This window comes from Gallus gallus, chromosome Z (assembly GCF_016699485.2).
Source record: "Gallus gallus isolate bGalGal1 chromosome Z, bGalGal1.mat.broiler.GRCg7b, whole genome shotgun sequence".
Lineage (NCBI taxonomy): Eukaryota > Metazoa > Chordata > Aves > Galliformes > Phasianidae > Gallus > Gallus gallus.
In genome coordinates this window covers 64,755,508-64,773,209 of record NC_052572.1, presented here as the reverse complement: position 1 = coordinate 64,773,209, position 17,702 = coordinate 64,755,508, and the positions used below count along the sequence as shown (strand labels likewise).

The following is a 17,702-nucleotide window of genomic DNA, read 5'->3' as shown; positions in this document are numbered from 1 at the left end:
AAAAAAACAACAAAGATTGGAACAAGACTCATTTTACTTATAAAATATTTCACATTCTATCATTAAATAGTGTGGCAGCATACAATAGATGAGGATTTGTGTATGGGTGTTACCCTGGAACTCTTAGCACAATGAGTAGAACTTTCTTTAGAGCCAGGTTCTTCAGAGATATCATTAAATTGTGCATTGTTTTAATAGGCAACGATTAGACAGCTTAAACACTGGCAGTGTGTCTTGTAATTTGAACTAACCTATAATGCTGTAGTAACCTATTATACTGCATTAACGGATATTCAGTGTGGTCCTTTGCATGGCTTTCTTTCTGTTCCATCAATTCTGACAGAGGCCATAAAATTCCCAGCAGGATGTCTTTGCAAAATGTAATTTAGGATTTTTGCTGAAATGCAGCTTAATTCAGTTGTATATATCTATAACTACTAAATATGCCCATGTTTCTTTTCACGTGCAGAAGATACAGATAGTTTCCCTGAGAATTTACTGTAATGATACCCATAATACATATCAGTAAGAGTGTAATAGAAGCTTGCTTTTCCTTTAATTACGAGTTGAGTGAACATATTGTTCAGGGGAAGACAACTTTATGTATCTGATATATTGGTTGCTTGATTTTAGGGGCCACCTTGCTCAACTTGAAGTATTGAGGTCCTAAAAGGCCTATCACTGCTTACTGCATTGTTGTTGCACTGGGGCTCAACAATTCATTAACAAGGCTTTACATCTGGCTCTTTAAGAAGAAAGGAGGCTGCATGGAAGGTTTTGTAGGTGATTTGACCTTCCCTGTCTTAAACCGTTGTATCAGGGTTGTGTGAACAGAAGAACAAAAAGAAGAGTGAAACAAAATGCTTGTGGCACAGAATTGCTGTTGTGATGATGGATTGAGATTATGCAGCTGTGATCACGTGGCGAATACAGAAAAGCTCTTTCCTCTTCATTCCTCTTTCTCAAATACTTGTATGTCTGGCAGTTTTTAATTTCTACTTCATCTATGAGTTTAGTGTATACATACTGTTTGGTGTATACATACTGTAGTTAAGTGAGAATCAATTGTAGATGCCAGAACAATAAAAATAAGTTTTGCACACGCATGTCTGTGAAACACGCCGGGAAAATATTTTTCCTTTTATTATTCTGATTTTCTCTTTGGTAACATTAGAGGCAATATGTGTCTGGCACAGATTCACAGCTAAAAAATTATGTGCTACAGTAACTGCAGTAGAGGTGTCTGGTGAACAAGGGCAGTGGAACTCTCCTTCCACCAAGCTGTGAACATAAACATAAGGTGGATGTTTCTGCAGAATCAGGTTTCTCTCTGTCTTTGAAAACAATATGTTAATCTTCCACATATCAGCTGTTGCAGGATTGCTGTCTGCCCACTCCAGAGTTGGCTTCCAATGCCCTGACACTGGCGTGCTTTTTGTTGCAATATTGCCACTGCATATTCATATTCTTGGATGCTTTTAATCAAACAGCACCTGATTCAGTTTATCAGTGGTTATACGTGACATTAGGACTGCTCTTTAGCTCTTCCTTCTCAGATTACAAGTAAGGGCAGCTTTAATCACATCCGGAGAGAGATGCAAGCAAGATGTACACAAAGGAAAAGTAAATAGTGATTGATTATAACTTAGGATACTTACTGGACAGCAAGGACTCATGACCTTCTGAACAAAGCATTTTTATCATCTTTCTTTGTATTATGCATAGCCAGGCTTGTAAGGGCTTTCTCTTTGCTTCTTTGGAATGGTTCATCTTAGATACTTGTCCTGTTGTTTTTTTTTTTCTTTTTTTCCTTTTAGAGTTACAACCTTTAATCTTTTTTCTCCAGATTCCCTGAGCTGCTAACTTAACCAGCTCAACAATTCAACTTCCACGTGTTCTTACTTTCCATAGTTTTTTTTAACCTTTTTTTTCTTAAAACAATTTTCTCTATTGAATGGAACAGTAATATTGCTGTACTGGTTCAGACCTTGCATCAAAGACAGCTGAAGACTGAGGATCACAATGGAGATTACAATAGAAAGCTGAGGATTACAGTAGACATCTAAGTTCCTGTGACCATCTGAATTCTAGTTGCAGTTTAAGTTTGTTTAAGCTGAGCTATGTTGTCTACGTCTCAAATGGGTGATTCCTTGACTGTGTGCAGTTCTGGGAATTTTGCAATTCACAGCTGTGCAGCTAAGTATTCTTTTTTTCCCCATTTTTCTGTGGCTATGTTCTTTGTACCTTCCCATGACCCAGTGTGTGTGATTTGCACTACCTTTCTTCTGAGCTACCATTGCTCATGAACATCCAGTTGACTTTATTCCTTGTCATCTAGATAAGACAGTTGTTAGAAATTGAAGTTTACTGGGTTTAATTGCCGATACAGAAATTCACAGCACAATCATCCATCATGTTTTGTGAAATTGTTTGATGTTAAAATATGTGCGTGGGGGTTTTCTTAATAAAATTTGCTTGGAAAAAGAATACTAATACATGATTTTTTTTAAAGTAATTTAGAAGGAACTTTTCTGTAAGTGAAGCTCACCTTATTGATATTGTTTACTGCACTGATAAAAGGCTGAATCCATCACTTCTCTTATAAAACAGAAAAAAACAAAGTTGTAAAGCTGAAGTTGCTCAGCTGGTATAGGCTGCATAATGTCAGTGGAGATGATGAACAGCAGAGAGAGTGGGCTCAAAGCGTTAACTGTTAAGATTTTTAGAAACTGTTATATAGATTTGTCTGCATAAGAGTAAATCTGTGATATTTCCTAGGTTTGCTTAGTGCAGATTGAAGAAATATGGTTTTGTTGCTTGAGATAGCAAACTGAGACTTGTACTGAATTGGCTTGTTTTTTGATTTAATATAGATTTTGGGAACATCATTATCTCTGTACTGCAGTTTCTTATGTGTAAGTTGGAGTGATAAATCTTTTTTGATGATTCTTAACTTTTCTATGTTTTGTTTACAGGAGGAGCCACACTGTGATCTTAGTCAGTTTTCTGCATCTTTTAGAAGCTATGAAAATACTTCAGACATAAATCTCAATAAGAGAACCAAAACCATTTACACTCCACTGGAACTTCAGTTCATAGAAATGAAGAAACGATATAAAGATGCTATTTTGTGTGTGGAGTGTGGATACAAATATCGCTTCTTTGGAGAAGATGCAGAGGTAATTTTGTTTTTTACAGGATTATGGAAGGATACTTGCATTGTGTTAGCATCTTACTTAGGTCTACAGGCATTTCCAGAAGGAGGCTTCTCGTGGACATTTGTATAGCTGTATATATAGCTATATGTATATATAGCTATAATTGTATAGCTGTTTTTAATACTTGAAAACAAGATGAAAAATCTTCGCATACATATGTTAAATTAACCATTATGCATACATCTTTTACCAGAATCGTAGGATAGTGCTTATAGTGCTTGCTGTCCTGCATATTAAGAACTGAAAAGTCACTGAGGTGCTACAACAATTACTGGACAGACTTAAAGCTGAAACTGTTTCAGAGGTGAATTCACTCTCACGGCACAGATCAAAATCTGCTATTTCAGTTTTGAAGACAGTGAACCAAGTGGTGTCAAATAGATGAATGGATACTGCCTGGGTGCAGACAGGATCTTAGATGCAAGAAAAGTAGATCTGTGGAAAATAACAGATGCTGTTACATGTGTTTGATTCTGAAGCATATTCAGATGTTGCATCCGCATATGCCAAGTTGCGGTATGATAATCTGACATATAAAGTCAGTGATACTGAAGCCTCTGTCTGATACGATATGTGAGGACAGTGGAGACAGCCCGCAACGCTGGGCTTTTTCCGGCTGTGTTTCCATTTTGATAGTAGACTTTTAATTGAAGCTGTAGATTGGTGTTGTCACAGAAATGAACTCCTGTACCGCATTTTGATAATGTTTGTGTTTATGGAAGTTCTGTTGTAACTGCAACTAGTGGAGCTGACCTGAACTACTGTCTGATTCTTTTTCTTGTACTTTGCAGATTGCGTCTAAAGAGCTAAACATTTGCTGTCATCAAGATCATAACTTTATGACAGCCAGTATACCAACTCACAGACTGTTTGTCCATGTGCGACGGCTTGTAGCAAAAGGACATAAGGTCACCTCTGGCTTTTAATTACATGCTCTACAGAATATTGGATAGTATTGAAATAACTTGCACTCACTATACAGGAGTCTTGTTTGAACTGAGAAGTAGGAAGTTCATTATCACCTGTTTCTGCAAGTAGAATGGCTAACTTGCCCATTGTTGCATTTTCTCTTTTCTAGTGAATGCTGTGAAATTCAAATAGGTTCAAGCTTTCTCTGCTGTTTTACAGAAAAGTAGCTTAATGTTTTCTAGAACAGTCATTTTATTTATTTTTTAATCCAGCCTTCGCATTTGATGAAGAGGAGTATGTATACCCTCTCCTTTTTTTTTTTTTTTAATTCCTCACATCCTATTTTTTCTCATTCTAGTCCCTATTTTATTTTTCCCCTTTCCTCCTAGCTATTGATTTCTTCTCTACAATTCTATGGCTTTCTTCTTAATTTCTCTTTTTATCTGCTTATCAGAAAAGGACTTGTCCAAAATAATTGGAACAGCCATTCTCTTGCAAGTGCTGAACTCCAGCAAAATTGATTCAGAACAAGACAGGAAGCACGGGGGCAGAAGTTGATACAGCAGTTGAAAGTAGACAGTGCATGAAGGAAAGCTATGTCTTCCTGGGCTCATTAGTAGGACTGATGCTAACCTTTGCTCTTCCTGCTCAACTTTAATGATGCATTTGCCATTTACATATCTTAAAAGATCACAAAAAATGTTTTAATTTTTTTTTTTTTTTTATAATCCAGGAGCTAATGTTGTTTCTTTTCTGTGTGCCTGTAGGTTGGAGTAATAAAACAAATGGAAACTGCAGCACTGAAAGCTGCTGGAGAAAATAAAAGCTCTCTCTTCAGCCGGAAACTGACTGCTCTCTATACAAAGTCTACCCTTATTGGAGAAGATATCCTTTTCAACTGAATTCATATTCAGACTAATATTTGGCATGAGATGCTACAATACCATTATTATCACCAGGGTGTAGCATAAGTAGTTAGTAGCTGACAGGAAATAAAATTACTCTGATTTTATGTTGTGTTAAGACATCATCCAGGCTTTAATAAAGAGTTTGATCTTCTCAGGGATATAGGCTTGTTGTAAAACAGCTGAGTTTGTGTTTCCTGTAGTTATTTTCCAAGTGTTCTTCCCAAGTCTGTAGTATCTGAGGGTCTTGTCTTCAACTAGGTGTTTGGAGAAGTTACAGCATTGGTAGTTCAGAAGAGTGTGAAGGAAGAATTGACTAGCGTCAATAATTTAAGTGAGAAGAAAGTACTAAAATCAATGGACTTTTAAAAATCTAGGAATTTAAATCCTGAGGTTATAAAGAATAGGCAGAAAAGAGATGAAAACAGCTTTTTACCAAGCAGCTTGTTTTCTTAGTTTTTTCCTTACAGTCTTTATTTTTCCTGTCCTCTTCCTTATCTCTGTTACGTTTTTCTTTTAATTTCTCAATTAGTATTTACTACATAAGAGCTAGAAAGATTGTTAGATTAATGCCTGTGATGTTTAAGATCAGGGAAGCAGATAACATAGTCCTGGGAGTTTGCTGGAAGTTTTCTTATGTATGTACAAACTCTCTTACAATGATGGGCAAAATGAGGAAGGCAGACTCAGCAATATGACCCAGGCTGGGTGACTGATGTGCAACACATTTTGAACAAAATGAGCCTAATGCTTCTGCTAAGGTGTACACTTTTGTTTAACTTGGGGTATTGCTAGGTCTTCAGTTATTTCATATTAGTGCATTTTGTTCTTTCTGTGAAGTAAATGTGTTTTGCAGACATTAAGTTAAGGTGAGAAGTGGAACAGCCCATGTGTGGCATCTAGCTTTAGATGTAACTGCTCTGGATTGGATGGGGAGGCCTGCAGACATAACTGAGGATGTCTCTTTCATAAACTGAGGATGAAATCTGCATCATGTAACTGTGTGTAATATAAAAACAACCACTGACTTCAGTCCTCATGCTGATAGTCATCTCAAATTCACTATAGTGAAGGAGTCATACTAGTAAAAGTGAAATGGACAGTCTAGCAATACAATGCAAAATGTAGTTGAGAAGGACTTTAATCTAGAAAGACCTACATATAATCCACAGAAGTCTGTACTGTGTTGTTGTTGTTGTTTTTTAATATTTGCTACATGTGAACCCTTTGCTGAAGCTAGATGATTCTGTAGATGTTGAAGAGGTAACAACAGATGTCCCTGATAACTACCTCCTCTGTATTTGTGAAAATGGAGAAAATGTAAAAAACAGAAAGAAAGGTGACATTGTTATAGGTGTTATGGTAAGTTTCCCTGAGAAATCAGTATTTTAGGCTTTTGTTTTACCATTTTTCTTAGGAGTGGATTGTTGTCATCTTGTAGTTATGATTGTTCTGTATTTTAGGCTCTGTTTGTTTTGTAACAAAGTCCAGTGTAGCTAAGATATCATGTGTTTGAATTTTGATGGTTTAATGTCTGAAAACTACAGAAAGAATTTGGAATTGATTGCTGGATGTTCCTAATACTGTTTTTGCTTCCGTGTCTCTTGAAAACATAGCTGTGTTTGAACCAAATCCAGGAAAACTTATGATTGTGTTTGCATTTGAATGTCCCACTGCAGCTGGGAGAGAACAACAAAAGTATGGACTAAGTGGCAGCTAGTTTCTAAGTTGAGCTGAATTCCATGTACTCCCATTGCATGGGCTCCCACTTTGGTATATTTGCACAGTCCTTGACAGTAGTAAAATTTGAGCAATAATAGACTTAGGATAACAATGACACATCTACGTTTTTAAGGTATCATTTTGTTTACCAAGACAAAGCTGCAGTAGTCTTTTGAACTTGCTGTCATGTTATAGATTTGAAGAACATAATTGCATTTTTGATCTGTCACTTTCTTTAAGTGTGAGGATGCTATATAGTTTTTTTAATACAAACCATCAGTTTTCTTTCTGGCTTTACTGAAACGCTCTCTGAAATTTTAACTACCCAATGTTTATACATTATTTCATTTGACAGGCAATCCAACCAACTACAGGAGAAGTTGTTTTTGACAGTTTTGGGGATTGTGCATCTCGCTTAGAATTAGAGAGTCGGCTTTTACGCCTGCAGCCAGTTGAACTAATACTTCCATCCAGCTTGTCAGATCAATCTGAAAAGCTCATCAACAGTGTAACCTCCATGAGGTATGTTCTGTGGGGATTTTATTGTTGTAGTATTTGATTTTTTTGGAGTTGTTGGTTTTGTTTTTAGTTACAGCTAAGCTATTGATGAGGTTCAGTTACAGAGGCAAGCAATGGTGTGTAGATCTGCAAAGGCCCTTTTCAAAATGACTTTGTTTTGCTGCTGAGTACTTATTCTTGCATTTGAACTGCAATTCATGTCTTCTCACTGAGCCTGTGAAAGGTCAGCATGCCTAAACATTTGTTGTTTTCATTTAGGTCATCTTGATCCTGCACTCCTAATTGCTTGTTTTGTTGGATTTATTTCAGAGCTGACATACCTATCTTTGGGATCTGAAGATAGTTTCCTATGTCAGTAGTCCTTGTTTATCATAGTATTAAGATCTCTAAATGGTGTGGAACAATTTTTCTACTAATGTAAAACCATACAAGAAAACCTTTGCAACTGGTATTTTATTTTGTTTGTGCTATTACACTATCTTAAATTTGAATTCAGACTTGGAAGGTATGATGACTGATCATCCATTTGTATTTCGAGTTCTCTTGGTGTCAAAGGTAAAGTTGTTTCACATTTTCAATATTAATTTTACTGTGGCATAAAGCCAGAAGAGGAAATAATTTGTGACGATAGATGAAGGGAATAAATACTCTCTCCAAACGTCCTTCCCTTCCCTTCTCCTCCCCTCTCCTCTCCCACAGAACTCTGGTTTGTAGAGAACCGGCTTAGAGTTTGGCATTTCTATTTTGAGTAAAGTCATCAGAAAGGATATGTTTCCTCTTAGAAACATATAAAATTGCAGCTAAAGAAAGTCAAGTTGTACATAGGTACAGTTTTGTACTGGGGGGGAAGACAGAAATGTCATCACTTCCCATATAGTAAAAATAGACAAATGCATGGATGGTAACCACATGACTGATTGTCAACACTCTACCTTGACTACCTCACTTAAACTCTGTCTGTGTCATCATCATGCATCTTCCTCTAATGTTCCAGTGTTCCAGACAGCTGATTGGCTTAATCAGTCTGCTCCATAGATATTCCTTTCCCACCTGGTAATGAAATCCTTTGTTCCCTTCTACAAGGGGGGAAAAAAAGTTGGTGTGGTGTCATGGATGTACAGTCTAATTTCATAGTATAATTGGAACTTGCACAAATGTTTCTGTATTCAGCTATTGGTCTTTCAAGGGCTTGAGTGTTCTAGAGGCAAGGAAGGAAAAAGAACTGATTGCCTGGAAATCCACCTGGAAATCCTTGTTGGGGGTCATAAGAAAATATGGCCTGTGAAGTTGTCATATCTAGCACAGTTCAGTGCAGTGACACGTGACATTTGCAGCTCGTGTACGAACTGCAAAATCGTAAGGAGTTGAAAAGATCTGTTCTTGACTATCAGTGTACTGAGCAAGCAATGTCAGTGTGTGTTCTTGCAGTGCAATGGTTTGTTAAGGGCAGACCAAGAAAGTATTCTTCCTATCAGGTTTGGAAGTAATAAACATTTTGTAGTTACCAGCAAATGTGCATTTCTGTCACATTAATAACATTATTTCTGTTTTGCAAATACAGGAATATGTCCCAAATATTTAGAAATGTATCATGATGAAGATTAAAAACCTTTTTCTTGTTCCAAGCATTGTGTATTGAGTTGTGGAATCCGCAACCAGGCAGAGTTTTGTCAAGGAAAAAGCAAGTGGATTTTTCAGAAACTATTTTAATCGTATGCTAAGGTAGTTCTGATGTGGACTGTAGAAAGCAGTCGTGTTTTTTCTTTGAATTGCATGCAGCTGAAAGTGTTAAGTAACTGCTCATTCCTATTACAAATGAAAAACATCTCTGAGTAGTAGATTTTGCAAGCAGGTGTTAGTTTATATTTCTTCCCCTTATTGATAACTACCCCCAGAAATTTAGAAAGTGTCTCTCTGGTCTAAATGTCTGTAATTACATGAGAATGGTAAAAATAAAACATTCCTTCATTATGCTTTGGTAGCCTAGCTTCCCAACATTCATTCTTGTACTTTCTTGTGTCAGAGATGTAACCACTAGAGGGCCCTGAAGTATTTAATAATAATTTCAGCGGTTCCAACGTTCTTTCTATAAAATTGCTGTTTTACAAGCAGTAGGGTTTTTTTTTTTTCTCATGTATAATGGATGATCTAAAATAATAATTTTGGTTGTGTTTTACTTTGTAATTTTGTTCTGTTCGCATTTTTTTTCCTAATAACTCACATCTGTTAGCTGGGAGAGTTTTAATGGATTAAATTTTGTAGATCTTTCTGACTAAAAACATGGGAACAGTGATCTTGTATTTCATCAACGTTCACTCTTGTCTTTGTAATGCAGTGGAAAACTGGAGAATTTGTAAAAACAAGGTACAAATAGGAAAGAAAAACTGTCCCGGGAAATATACAGCTTGAAGTGGTCAGGAACAAGTAGGAGAAGAGAAAAGTCTTTCTCTCTGACTATGCGGATGCCTTCTAAGAGGCAGTAGCTGTCTGAGTGACTTGGGGGACAGTTTGCTTTCAGATATTGCATATTTTTAGATCAAGGTGATATGGGCTATGTCTCTGTTCTAAAAGATATTTGAAAAAGAACAATAAAAATTTAGTCAAGATAATCTACTGCATCTTTGTGACAGTGGACATGATCAGTTGGTTGTACTGAAAGACTTGGAAAAATCTTGCTTTCCATATTTTTTCTATCTCTCTATTTCAAAATATATAAAAAACAAATGCGATGAATATATGTTAGTATATGTACTTATCTCTCTGCCACGAGTCTACAAAAATAGGACATACAAAATGTGCATATTTCTTTTATCTGTAATGCTGCACTTCCCTCTTTCTATTCTCTTCTGGTTGTCACCACAGCTATGTCCAAACTCAGCTAAATCATTCATAGTTTTTACTAGTGTTTCTATTTTGGTATTGTATACAGGACAATACAACACCTGAGAAGCAGGGTATTGTTCTAAATTTGTTTTTAACAGAATAAAGGTCTAAATAACTTACAAAAAATATTTTAGTGTCCTTACCTGGTTCATAATCACTAAGAAATACTACTTATGACTAAAGAGTGCTTCATTATTGTAGAAATCATTTCTGCTCATTCATGTAAAAACAGTTCTAAGGAATTTTGAATCAGAAATGGAAGTCCAAATAAAAAAGTGGCCTCTTTACTTATAAAGTTTTATGGAGTACAGTGATAACAATATGCTGTAATACTGCAAGGTACAGTGATAGCACAGTAAGTTTGCTAATCCTGTAAATCACTGCATATATGAATTTCCACATATATGCCTCAAGACAGGGTCTTGCAATGGGAAGAATTTTATTGTCAGTTATTAAATGTCTGAAGCACCAGGAAAGTAGTTTTAGTTAGAACAATCACAGGCACAGATGTTAACATTTAACTTACTTTGTGTTCATTATATTACTTACTACCAAAATGAGCTAACTCAGATACTTGCAAGATTTGTTCAAACAGTGGAGCTTTAATTCAGTTGGTACAAAGACAGTTTAGCTGAAATTCATTCTTGGAGGGGAAAAGAACTTGTCTTAAAATCAGTCGGTTTGAAAGAAGCTAGACTCTGTGTAAAAGATTTTGCTTAACCATTTGGATTAGACTTTAGTGTTAGTTTACCAACATGAGTAAGCTTTAAAAAGTATCTTACCCATCTTCCTATGGGTAAATTTTACTCCTTGGTAATTTAAACCTCGTGGAAGCAAATGTTTTGAAATGTGTGACGTGGTTCCATATTCATTTTGTTCCAGTGTGTTGCAGTTTCAGGTGTTAGATGAAATGGTCCTATTGCCAATGTTATGACAGACGTGGTCCATAAAAACTAATCACTAGAAAGTGCTATTCAAGGACATTGAACCTGAGGTCAGTCCTGGTGGCAAGCCTTCGTTCAAAAGCAAACCTTAAGTTAAAAGTAGCTTATGGAAAATGGTTCAGAACAAACTGTTCTGGCAGGTACTGTTCTGTTCCTGAACCCTTACTAACATCTGTTTGCAAGTGCTGGCTGGGTTTGAGGAAAATCTTTTAACACTTTTAGTTTCCTTTTTTTTTTTTCTAGAAAACTAAGAAAAGATTCTTCCTTGCCAATACATGCGTATGCACTGTGTTTTGTACTCCAAGCTCTTCCTTGTCAAGGGTCAATATCCATTCTCCTTGATGATTGCTGCATTAAGAGTTGAGCTGTCCTGGTCTTCCTGAAATCCCTCCCCTTTTGGTTGTTCTAGTTCTCCTCGTGTATCCATTTCTTTGTTTCATTGAAAAATGTGGTACTTCTGTCCTACAAGTCTTAAGATGTCCCAGGGCTTCTCTTTACATTTTTTTTTTTACCATTTGCCCTTTTTATGTGAATGGTGTTAATGCATTATACTATGACATTCTTTGACAAGTATTGCACCTTCATCTTCAAAGCACCGTTCCATTTGAGTCTGCACTGTTGTTTATCTGTTTGTTTTTTAATGTGCTCTGTTAGATGTCTGGCTGACAATCTAAAATTGGGATAACATGGTAAATAACCTCATCTGTGTCCTTGGATTTCTCACTTTATTCTGCTTGCAAACCTTGTCATCTTTCTACTAGCTTGGGCCTGCAGTGTGGGAGGCTGTTTTGACATGGATTTCGATCAATGCTGCTTTACTTGTGCTGAAACTGGAGTTGTTAATTGTTGCTCTGTAGTATAGCTAAGACTTATTAAATCCTGATTATGGCATTCAGGTTTTTTCTTCAGTACTGCAGTATTGCTTTTGGCCTGGATATTGCTCCCTGGAATTGCCTTCTCAAATCCGTTCTTAACTGAACCCGTGACAGATACAGTCAAATTATCCCTGGACTGAATCTCTCAAGTAGTTCATCTTCCATCATTACATGCAAGGCAGGCTTTGTATTTAAGGATCTTCTTAAGCATTGCTTCAATATCTGACTGCTTACACTGAGTCGTTAAAGTGCTAAATAATGTTTTCTGCCTTTACTTTTGTGTCAGTTGTGGTCACAGATGGATGGTTGAGGTTGGCATGAACCTCTGAATCCATCTGTCCCAGCCCCTGCTCCAGCAGGGACACCCAGAGCAGGGTGTCCAGAAATAAGAGATGTCTTTTGTCTTTGTTGTTTCAATGCATTCAGTGCCCGAATAGAATAGAACAAAATGCTCAGGGTTCCTGGAAATGCAAAGTACAATCATCTTTTAAGTTAATTTGTAAAGGGTATAGGAGCAAACTGTGGCAAATTTAATACATCTATTGGTCTGTAGTGCTACTCATTACAAATTATTCTTATAGATAGTTATGAGTTTGTCACCAGTAAACGGGTAGAAACTCAGATGCAATTAGCTCAGTGAAGCCTTGGAAACAAATTTACCGTGCATTTCGTTTTGTGGATCTTTATATGTGGCTAATGATTGCTGAGATCAGAGGATGCTTTACTAAAGTTAATACTGAAGGTTTTTTTTTTTTTTAAAGAAGGTAGATGTTATATGCATATATTTATGTAGCTTAGCTAACAAGGTTTGTAAGTGAACAAGGAGGGGGAGGCTTGTAAAGGCAAAACCAAGACACTGAATGGTTACAACAAGAGAAAATAGTTTTGCAAGTGAAATTACTAAACAGCGAAGAGAAAAGTATCTGATGAGTGGGTCATCAAGAAACTAGTAGTCTCATGGGTTGTACAGTTTGTAATATTCCCTTGGATTTTTAAGTGAAAGGCGAGCTGTGACAAATGTCTTGAGAATGCTTTGTATAAATGGGTGGTACAAGCAGTGGAATTTGCAGCAGGAAAAAAGAAAGCAAGTCAAGTATGAAAACAACATGTGAGCTATTTTCTGTAAATTAAAAACAAAAAACAAATGCATCATTGAACAGATGTTTATGGATTAAAGAGGCTTTTTGCACTGCTAATAATCCAATTCGTGTTCTGGGCAACTCAGCTGTACAGAGAGCTGTTTGAAGAATATTGGTCTTGTCATAGCTTACTTGGCTTGAATGCACAGGAAAAAAAGGTATTATCAAATTATTTTTGGATTATGCTTTTCCATTTCTTTTTGTTACAATCATAAAACAGATGCTGTTCTCAGTATCATAGTTCATTATTGTATTCTGTGATATTGCCAGTGTAAGGTGTAAATCTGTTTTGACAAATTGTTTCTGTGTGAAAACTACTTCTTCACTGCCTTCCTTACTGCCTTACACAGATTAAGACAACACAGGCATATAGCACCCTTTGGATGCAAGTACTGTTCTGTTGTGTGCTGATTTGTCATTAGAAAAATGTGGTAAGGAAGCTGCAAAGCATTATGTCTGAACACAGTGCAGATGTTTTTAGAGACCTTTTCTCAATGTTCCTGATACTAGATAAAAAATGTTAGAGTAACAACTGTCCTTTGGATGCCTTGCCCAGCCCACCTGTTCATGTGAATACCTCCGGGTGAAAGAGAAGCTTTGTGAGCTGATAAGTGTCCCCAGTCATTCATAAATGGTTTGGAGGTGCATTGTTTTTCACATGATTGCAAACTACATGAAAAAGTGTTGCATTCAGGAGCTGTGTCTGTGGTATTCTTGCACTGATTGGTCATATTTGTGGTTTAGTGGTTTGTTCTGTATTTTGGTTTTCTTTCTTCCCCAGAAGTTGGGACAGAAATTGTTAAATGAAAAATGATTAAATTGATCTTCATGGTTGTGCAGCTTCTTACAGTCAAACATTAACTTTTTAATTATAAAAAAACATCAAATTGAAAGGAGAAGGAAAACCGAAGTGTTCTTGTTTCATGTTTTGGCACATATTTGATTTATTATTATAGGAGAGAGCAGAAACTGTACAAGAGAGTGACATGTAAGTAATTCTACTTTTTTTTTTTTCCTCTCAGGTTGTTATGTTTACTCGTTTTTTTTTTTTTTTTTTTTAATCTCAATACATATTTATATTATTGACTGTTGACTTCTCACATCAGCTATAGAAATTTCTCTACCAGGGAAGAATGCTGAAGCTTGTAATTACAAACCCAGTTGGCAGTCTGGAACTCTGCATGTCAGTCTTTCTGGAGGTGGTATCTCCATGCTGAGGTGCAGCTGATCCTGTTACTGGGGGAAGATGGGGTGACAGGAACCAATTTACAACTTCAAATTTTCCCCAGATATCTGTAAGAAAAATAATTGTGGTATGTTAGTTGCCTTGGTGGGTATAGTAATAAATTACCAAGTTTGATAATCTTAATTTGAAGGGACAGTTTGCATTTCCTTTTGAAAGTTTTTGAATTTGAGATTAGAGGTCCCTGCTCTGATTAAAGATACTGACATGGCATTGTTACTGCAACGTGATTCATACTAGTAATTTAATTACCAGATTTTCAAATAATGCAAGTATTATTTGAAGAAGTGAACATTTACGGATGGAAATCTGCTTTGCTAATAAGGTAGCAGAGATATTACACGTGTCAGAGATTTCCATAGTAGAGCAGGTGATTATATTTGGCAGAAATGTGTAATGTAGGAGTTGCACAGTTGTAGTCACTATAGAGACTGCATACTGCACTGAGAGAAGGCAATTCACACATTCTTGCACTCTGCTGAAGTTGTGTCACCTTTATTAAAGTACAGGTATAAATGACTTGCAAAAGCATTGAATGTCCCAGCAACTCTAACTGTCTAGATACTGTGGAGTACAGATACTGGACAAGAACAAAATTTTAGAGTTTTTTCTTCTTAAAAATACCCAAACCCCAGGCACAACTGCTAGTTATGTTTAAAATGAAAGTGAGTTTTCAATTAAGTCCTTTCATGTGGATACAATTACTTCAGTACTTTGCTGTTATTAAGTCCATACCGTAAGCTATCCCGCATGTTGACTGTTCCATAGTAATTTCCAGTGGGCCTGTTCTGTGTTTTAAATTTGATATTAATTTTGATCAAGCAGTTATTTAGCTGGACTTCTGCAAAGCTGAATGCATATTTACAGTTTCATGCCCTGTGAAGGCACTAACATTTGATGAAGCTTCACATATATATATAAAGGATGCTAACTCATAATCAGGACATGAGGTGCTCATTTTCACTTGTTCCAGATGTCACAAAAGATGCTGCAGTAACCAGCAGCTAAACTGTACACATAGAGGAAAATTCTTAAGCTCTTAAACTCATACTTTTTTTGTTGTTTTTAGCAGACTATGTAGGTATGGTAACTTTGTTAAAGTCGTAGCATTTTCAAAATAGCACCTTCTCTTCTGTAATTTATTGTTCTTTGAAGTTCACTTGGGACATAAATCTTCAGTTGTGAAACAGTGGCATCATGGACAGTTTGCATAGGTTATTTTCTCAGATTTTATATCTCCTTCCCTTATCTCCTATCATCATTATTAGTGCCAAGGATTAGAAATTCAGCCATTTTAATAAAACCAGTGTAGCAATGTAAGTGAGGGTAGTAGGGTGGGAGGAAAAAAGACTGGAACTCTTTGCATGTTTGGCATATGAATAACAGTGATTCTAGAGAGAGGAGAAGATTGATTTCCTCGTAATGTGTCCATCATCCTGCCCATCCTAAGTTGTGGATGGGACAAAAGCCACGAAATGGCTCGATTCCTTGAACTGCATTCTTCTTTATCTATATTGTTCCTCTCTAATTCTCAGATGAAAGACAACTCTGCCTCTCCATCCCTTCCTCCCATCCCTTTATGCCTATGATACCTGCTTTTGTGAGTCTTTGTCACCTCTTCATGTCTCTGCCATTTGGTTTGCTGTCTCTAGACTGCTTTTTTCCCCATCTCCAGGCATATTTCATGTACTCCTTGACAGTGCCAAGCAGTATATTGCATTTTGCTGTACCTACTGTTAATGCAAAGTCAAGGCTGACAGGGATCTTAAGACTGTACCTTGAACCATCTCACTGAAGGTTTTACTGCTTTTGGGGTATGCATTTCACTTTTTACTAAACACATTTTATCTGGACTTGAGGAGCGTTCAAGAGAATATTGAGAGGTGGTGAATATCACAAGGTGATAGTCACAGGTCAGTGTTGCATTTGCTATGAAAGATTTCTAGGTATACTGAAAAGAGGGGAAGTAGGAAAGTAGGAAAAGACTGAAAAAAGCCTTTAATTTATGAGGAACATGTAATCAGTTGTGTAGCTGTCAAAAATCCTTACTTACAGTATTAACTGATGTGTTTAACTGTTTTAATTCTCTGAAAAGATTGCACATGGATTTGCATCTCCAAGTGGAGAACTTAAGCCTCCTGATAAAACATTCTACATATATTACAAATACAGCATGCTTGTTCCTCATGTCCTTGACTAAAAATGCTTCATTTGTCTCTGAGGCTTCATTAAAGAATTTTTATTTTGAGTACATCTACATAATAGTATACACACGTAATATACTTGTTTTGCTACTTATATGCAGATGCAGTAAAGGAGTTTTGTTAACTCCTTGCCTGTACAAAAATGTCTCTGCTTCATGATGAATTCATAGCTATAACAAGAAAAGTACCCAGCTTACAAAGTGCTTAAAGAATCTGAAACTAACGAAAACTGTAAAATGATGTTTGGGCTTTGTTTTTCTCTTCTCTGAATCTGAAGGAATGTCTGTTTTCCTGGACAAGTTTTAAATATTTTTAATCAAGTTTAACATCTCCACCAAAGCTCATGCAGTCTAGCTGTGCACACAGCAGCATTCTGAAGAAAGCAGTCAGTGCTTGCATTTACATTTGATTGATGAAAATATCAGTCAATCTAGAAAATGCTGTTCCTTTTTTGAGTATTTATGGTCAGGTTGACCTAATAGCTCTCTCTGTTCAGGCAAGCCTTGGAATTTGACAAGTGGGAACTGAATGTAATATAAACAATTCTGTTGTCTTTTCTGTAACCCACAGAAGCCAGGAATGTTGCTCCTTTCTGCTAGATTACTCTCATGGGTTTGCAGAGCAGAGGCTCTGAGAAAGAGGTCTTTCTCATCTACTAGAGACTGAAGTGCTCACTGACGTGTATAGAGGAAACAAGATGCAGAAAACATTGTTGAAAACAAGAGGGAAAGTATGGAAAATAAAGTATATAGTGGTACATGTTTAATTATCTAACCTGGTTGTGAAAAATAAAATGTTGCCCAGGGCTCAGACACAGCTAGTATCAGACCACAGTCTCACTTTGACATGAGAATTTGAATGCTAATGCCTTTGGGTTTCCTAAGTAAAGAAATACTTTCATAACTGACATAATCAAATGCGGTTAGGATGAGCTTGCGCTAACTTATTTTTTGGAGTGCATGTTTCCAAATAGTTTGTAGCTTTTTACTCAAAATTATAATGTAATTTTTGTGAACCTTGGCTCACAAAAGAGTGGAAGCTACCAGCTCTGTCAAATGAAAAAAAAAAAAAAATTGTAATGGTAAGGTTACAGCTGTTGGTTAAGATACTTGGGTTTATGCTGTCTTCTATAATGTAGGAT

The 17,702-nt window shown here is 36.4% G+C and overlaps 1 protein-coding gene across 2 annotated transcripts in view; it reads left to right on the top strand.

Annotated features, from left to right (window-relative positions):
• Positions 1-17,702, top strand: part of MSH3 (mutS homolog 3) — a 117,361-nt gene that overhangs the window by 2,640 nt on the left and 97,019 nt on the right. For both annotated transcript variants that reach the window (XM_025144950.3, XM_025144949.3), the window contains exons 4-8: positions 2,976-3,179; positions 4,010-4,126; positions 4,895-5,012; positions 6,249-6,394; positions 7,110-7,276. In XM_025144950.3, the coding sequence (XP_025000718.2) occupies positions 2,976-3,179; positions 4,010-4,126; positions 4,895-5,012; positions 6,249-6,394; positions 7,110-7,276 (752 nt within the window). The remainder of the gene's footprint in view (positions 1-2,975; positions 3,180-4,009; positions 4,127-4,894; positions 5,013-6,248; positions 6,395-7,109; positions 7,277-17,702) is intronic.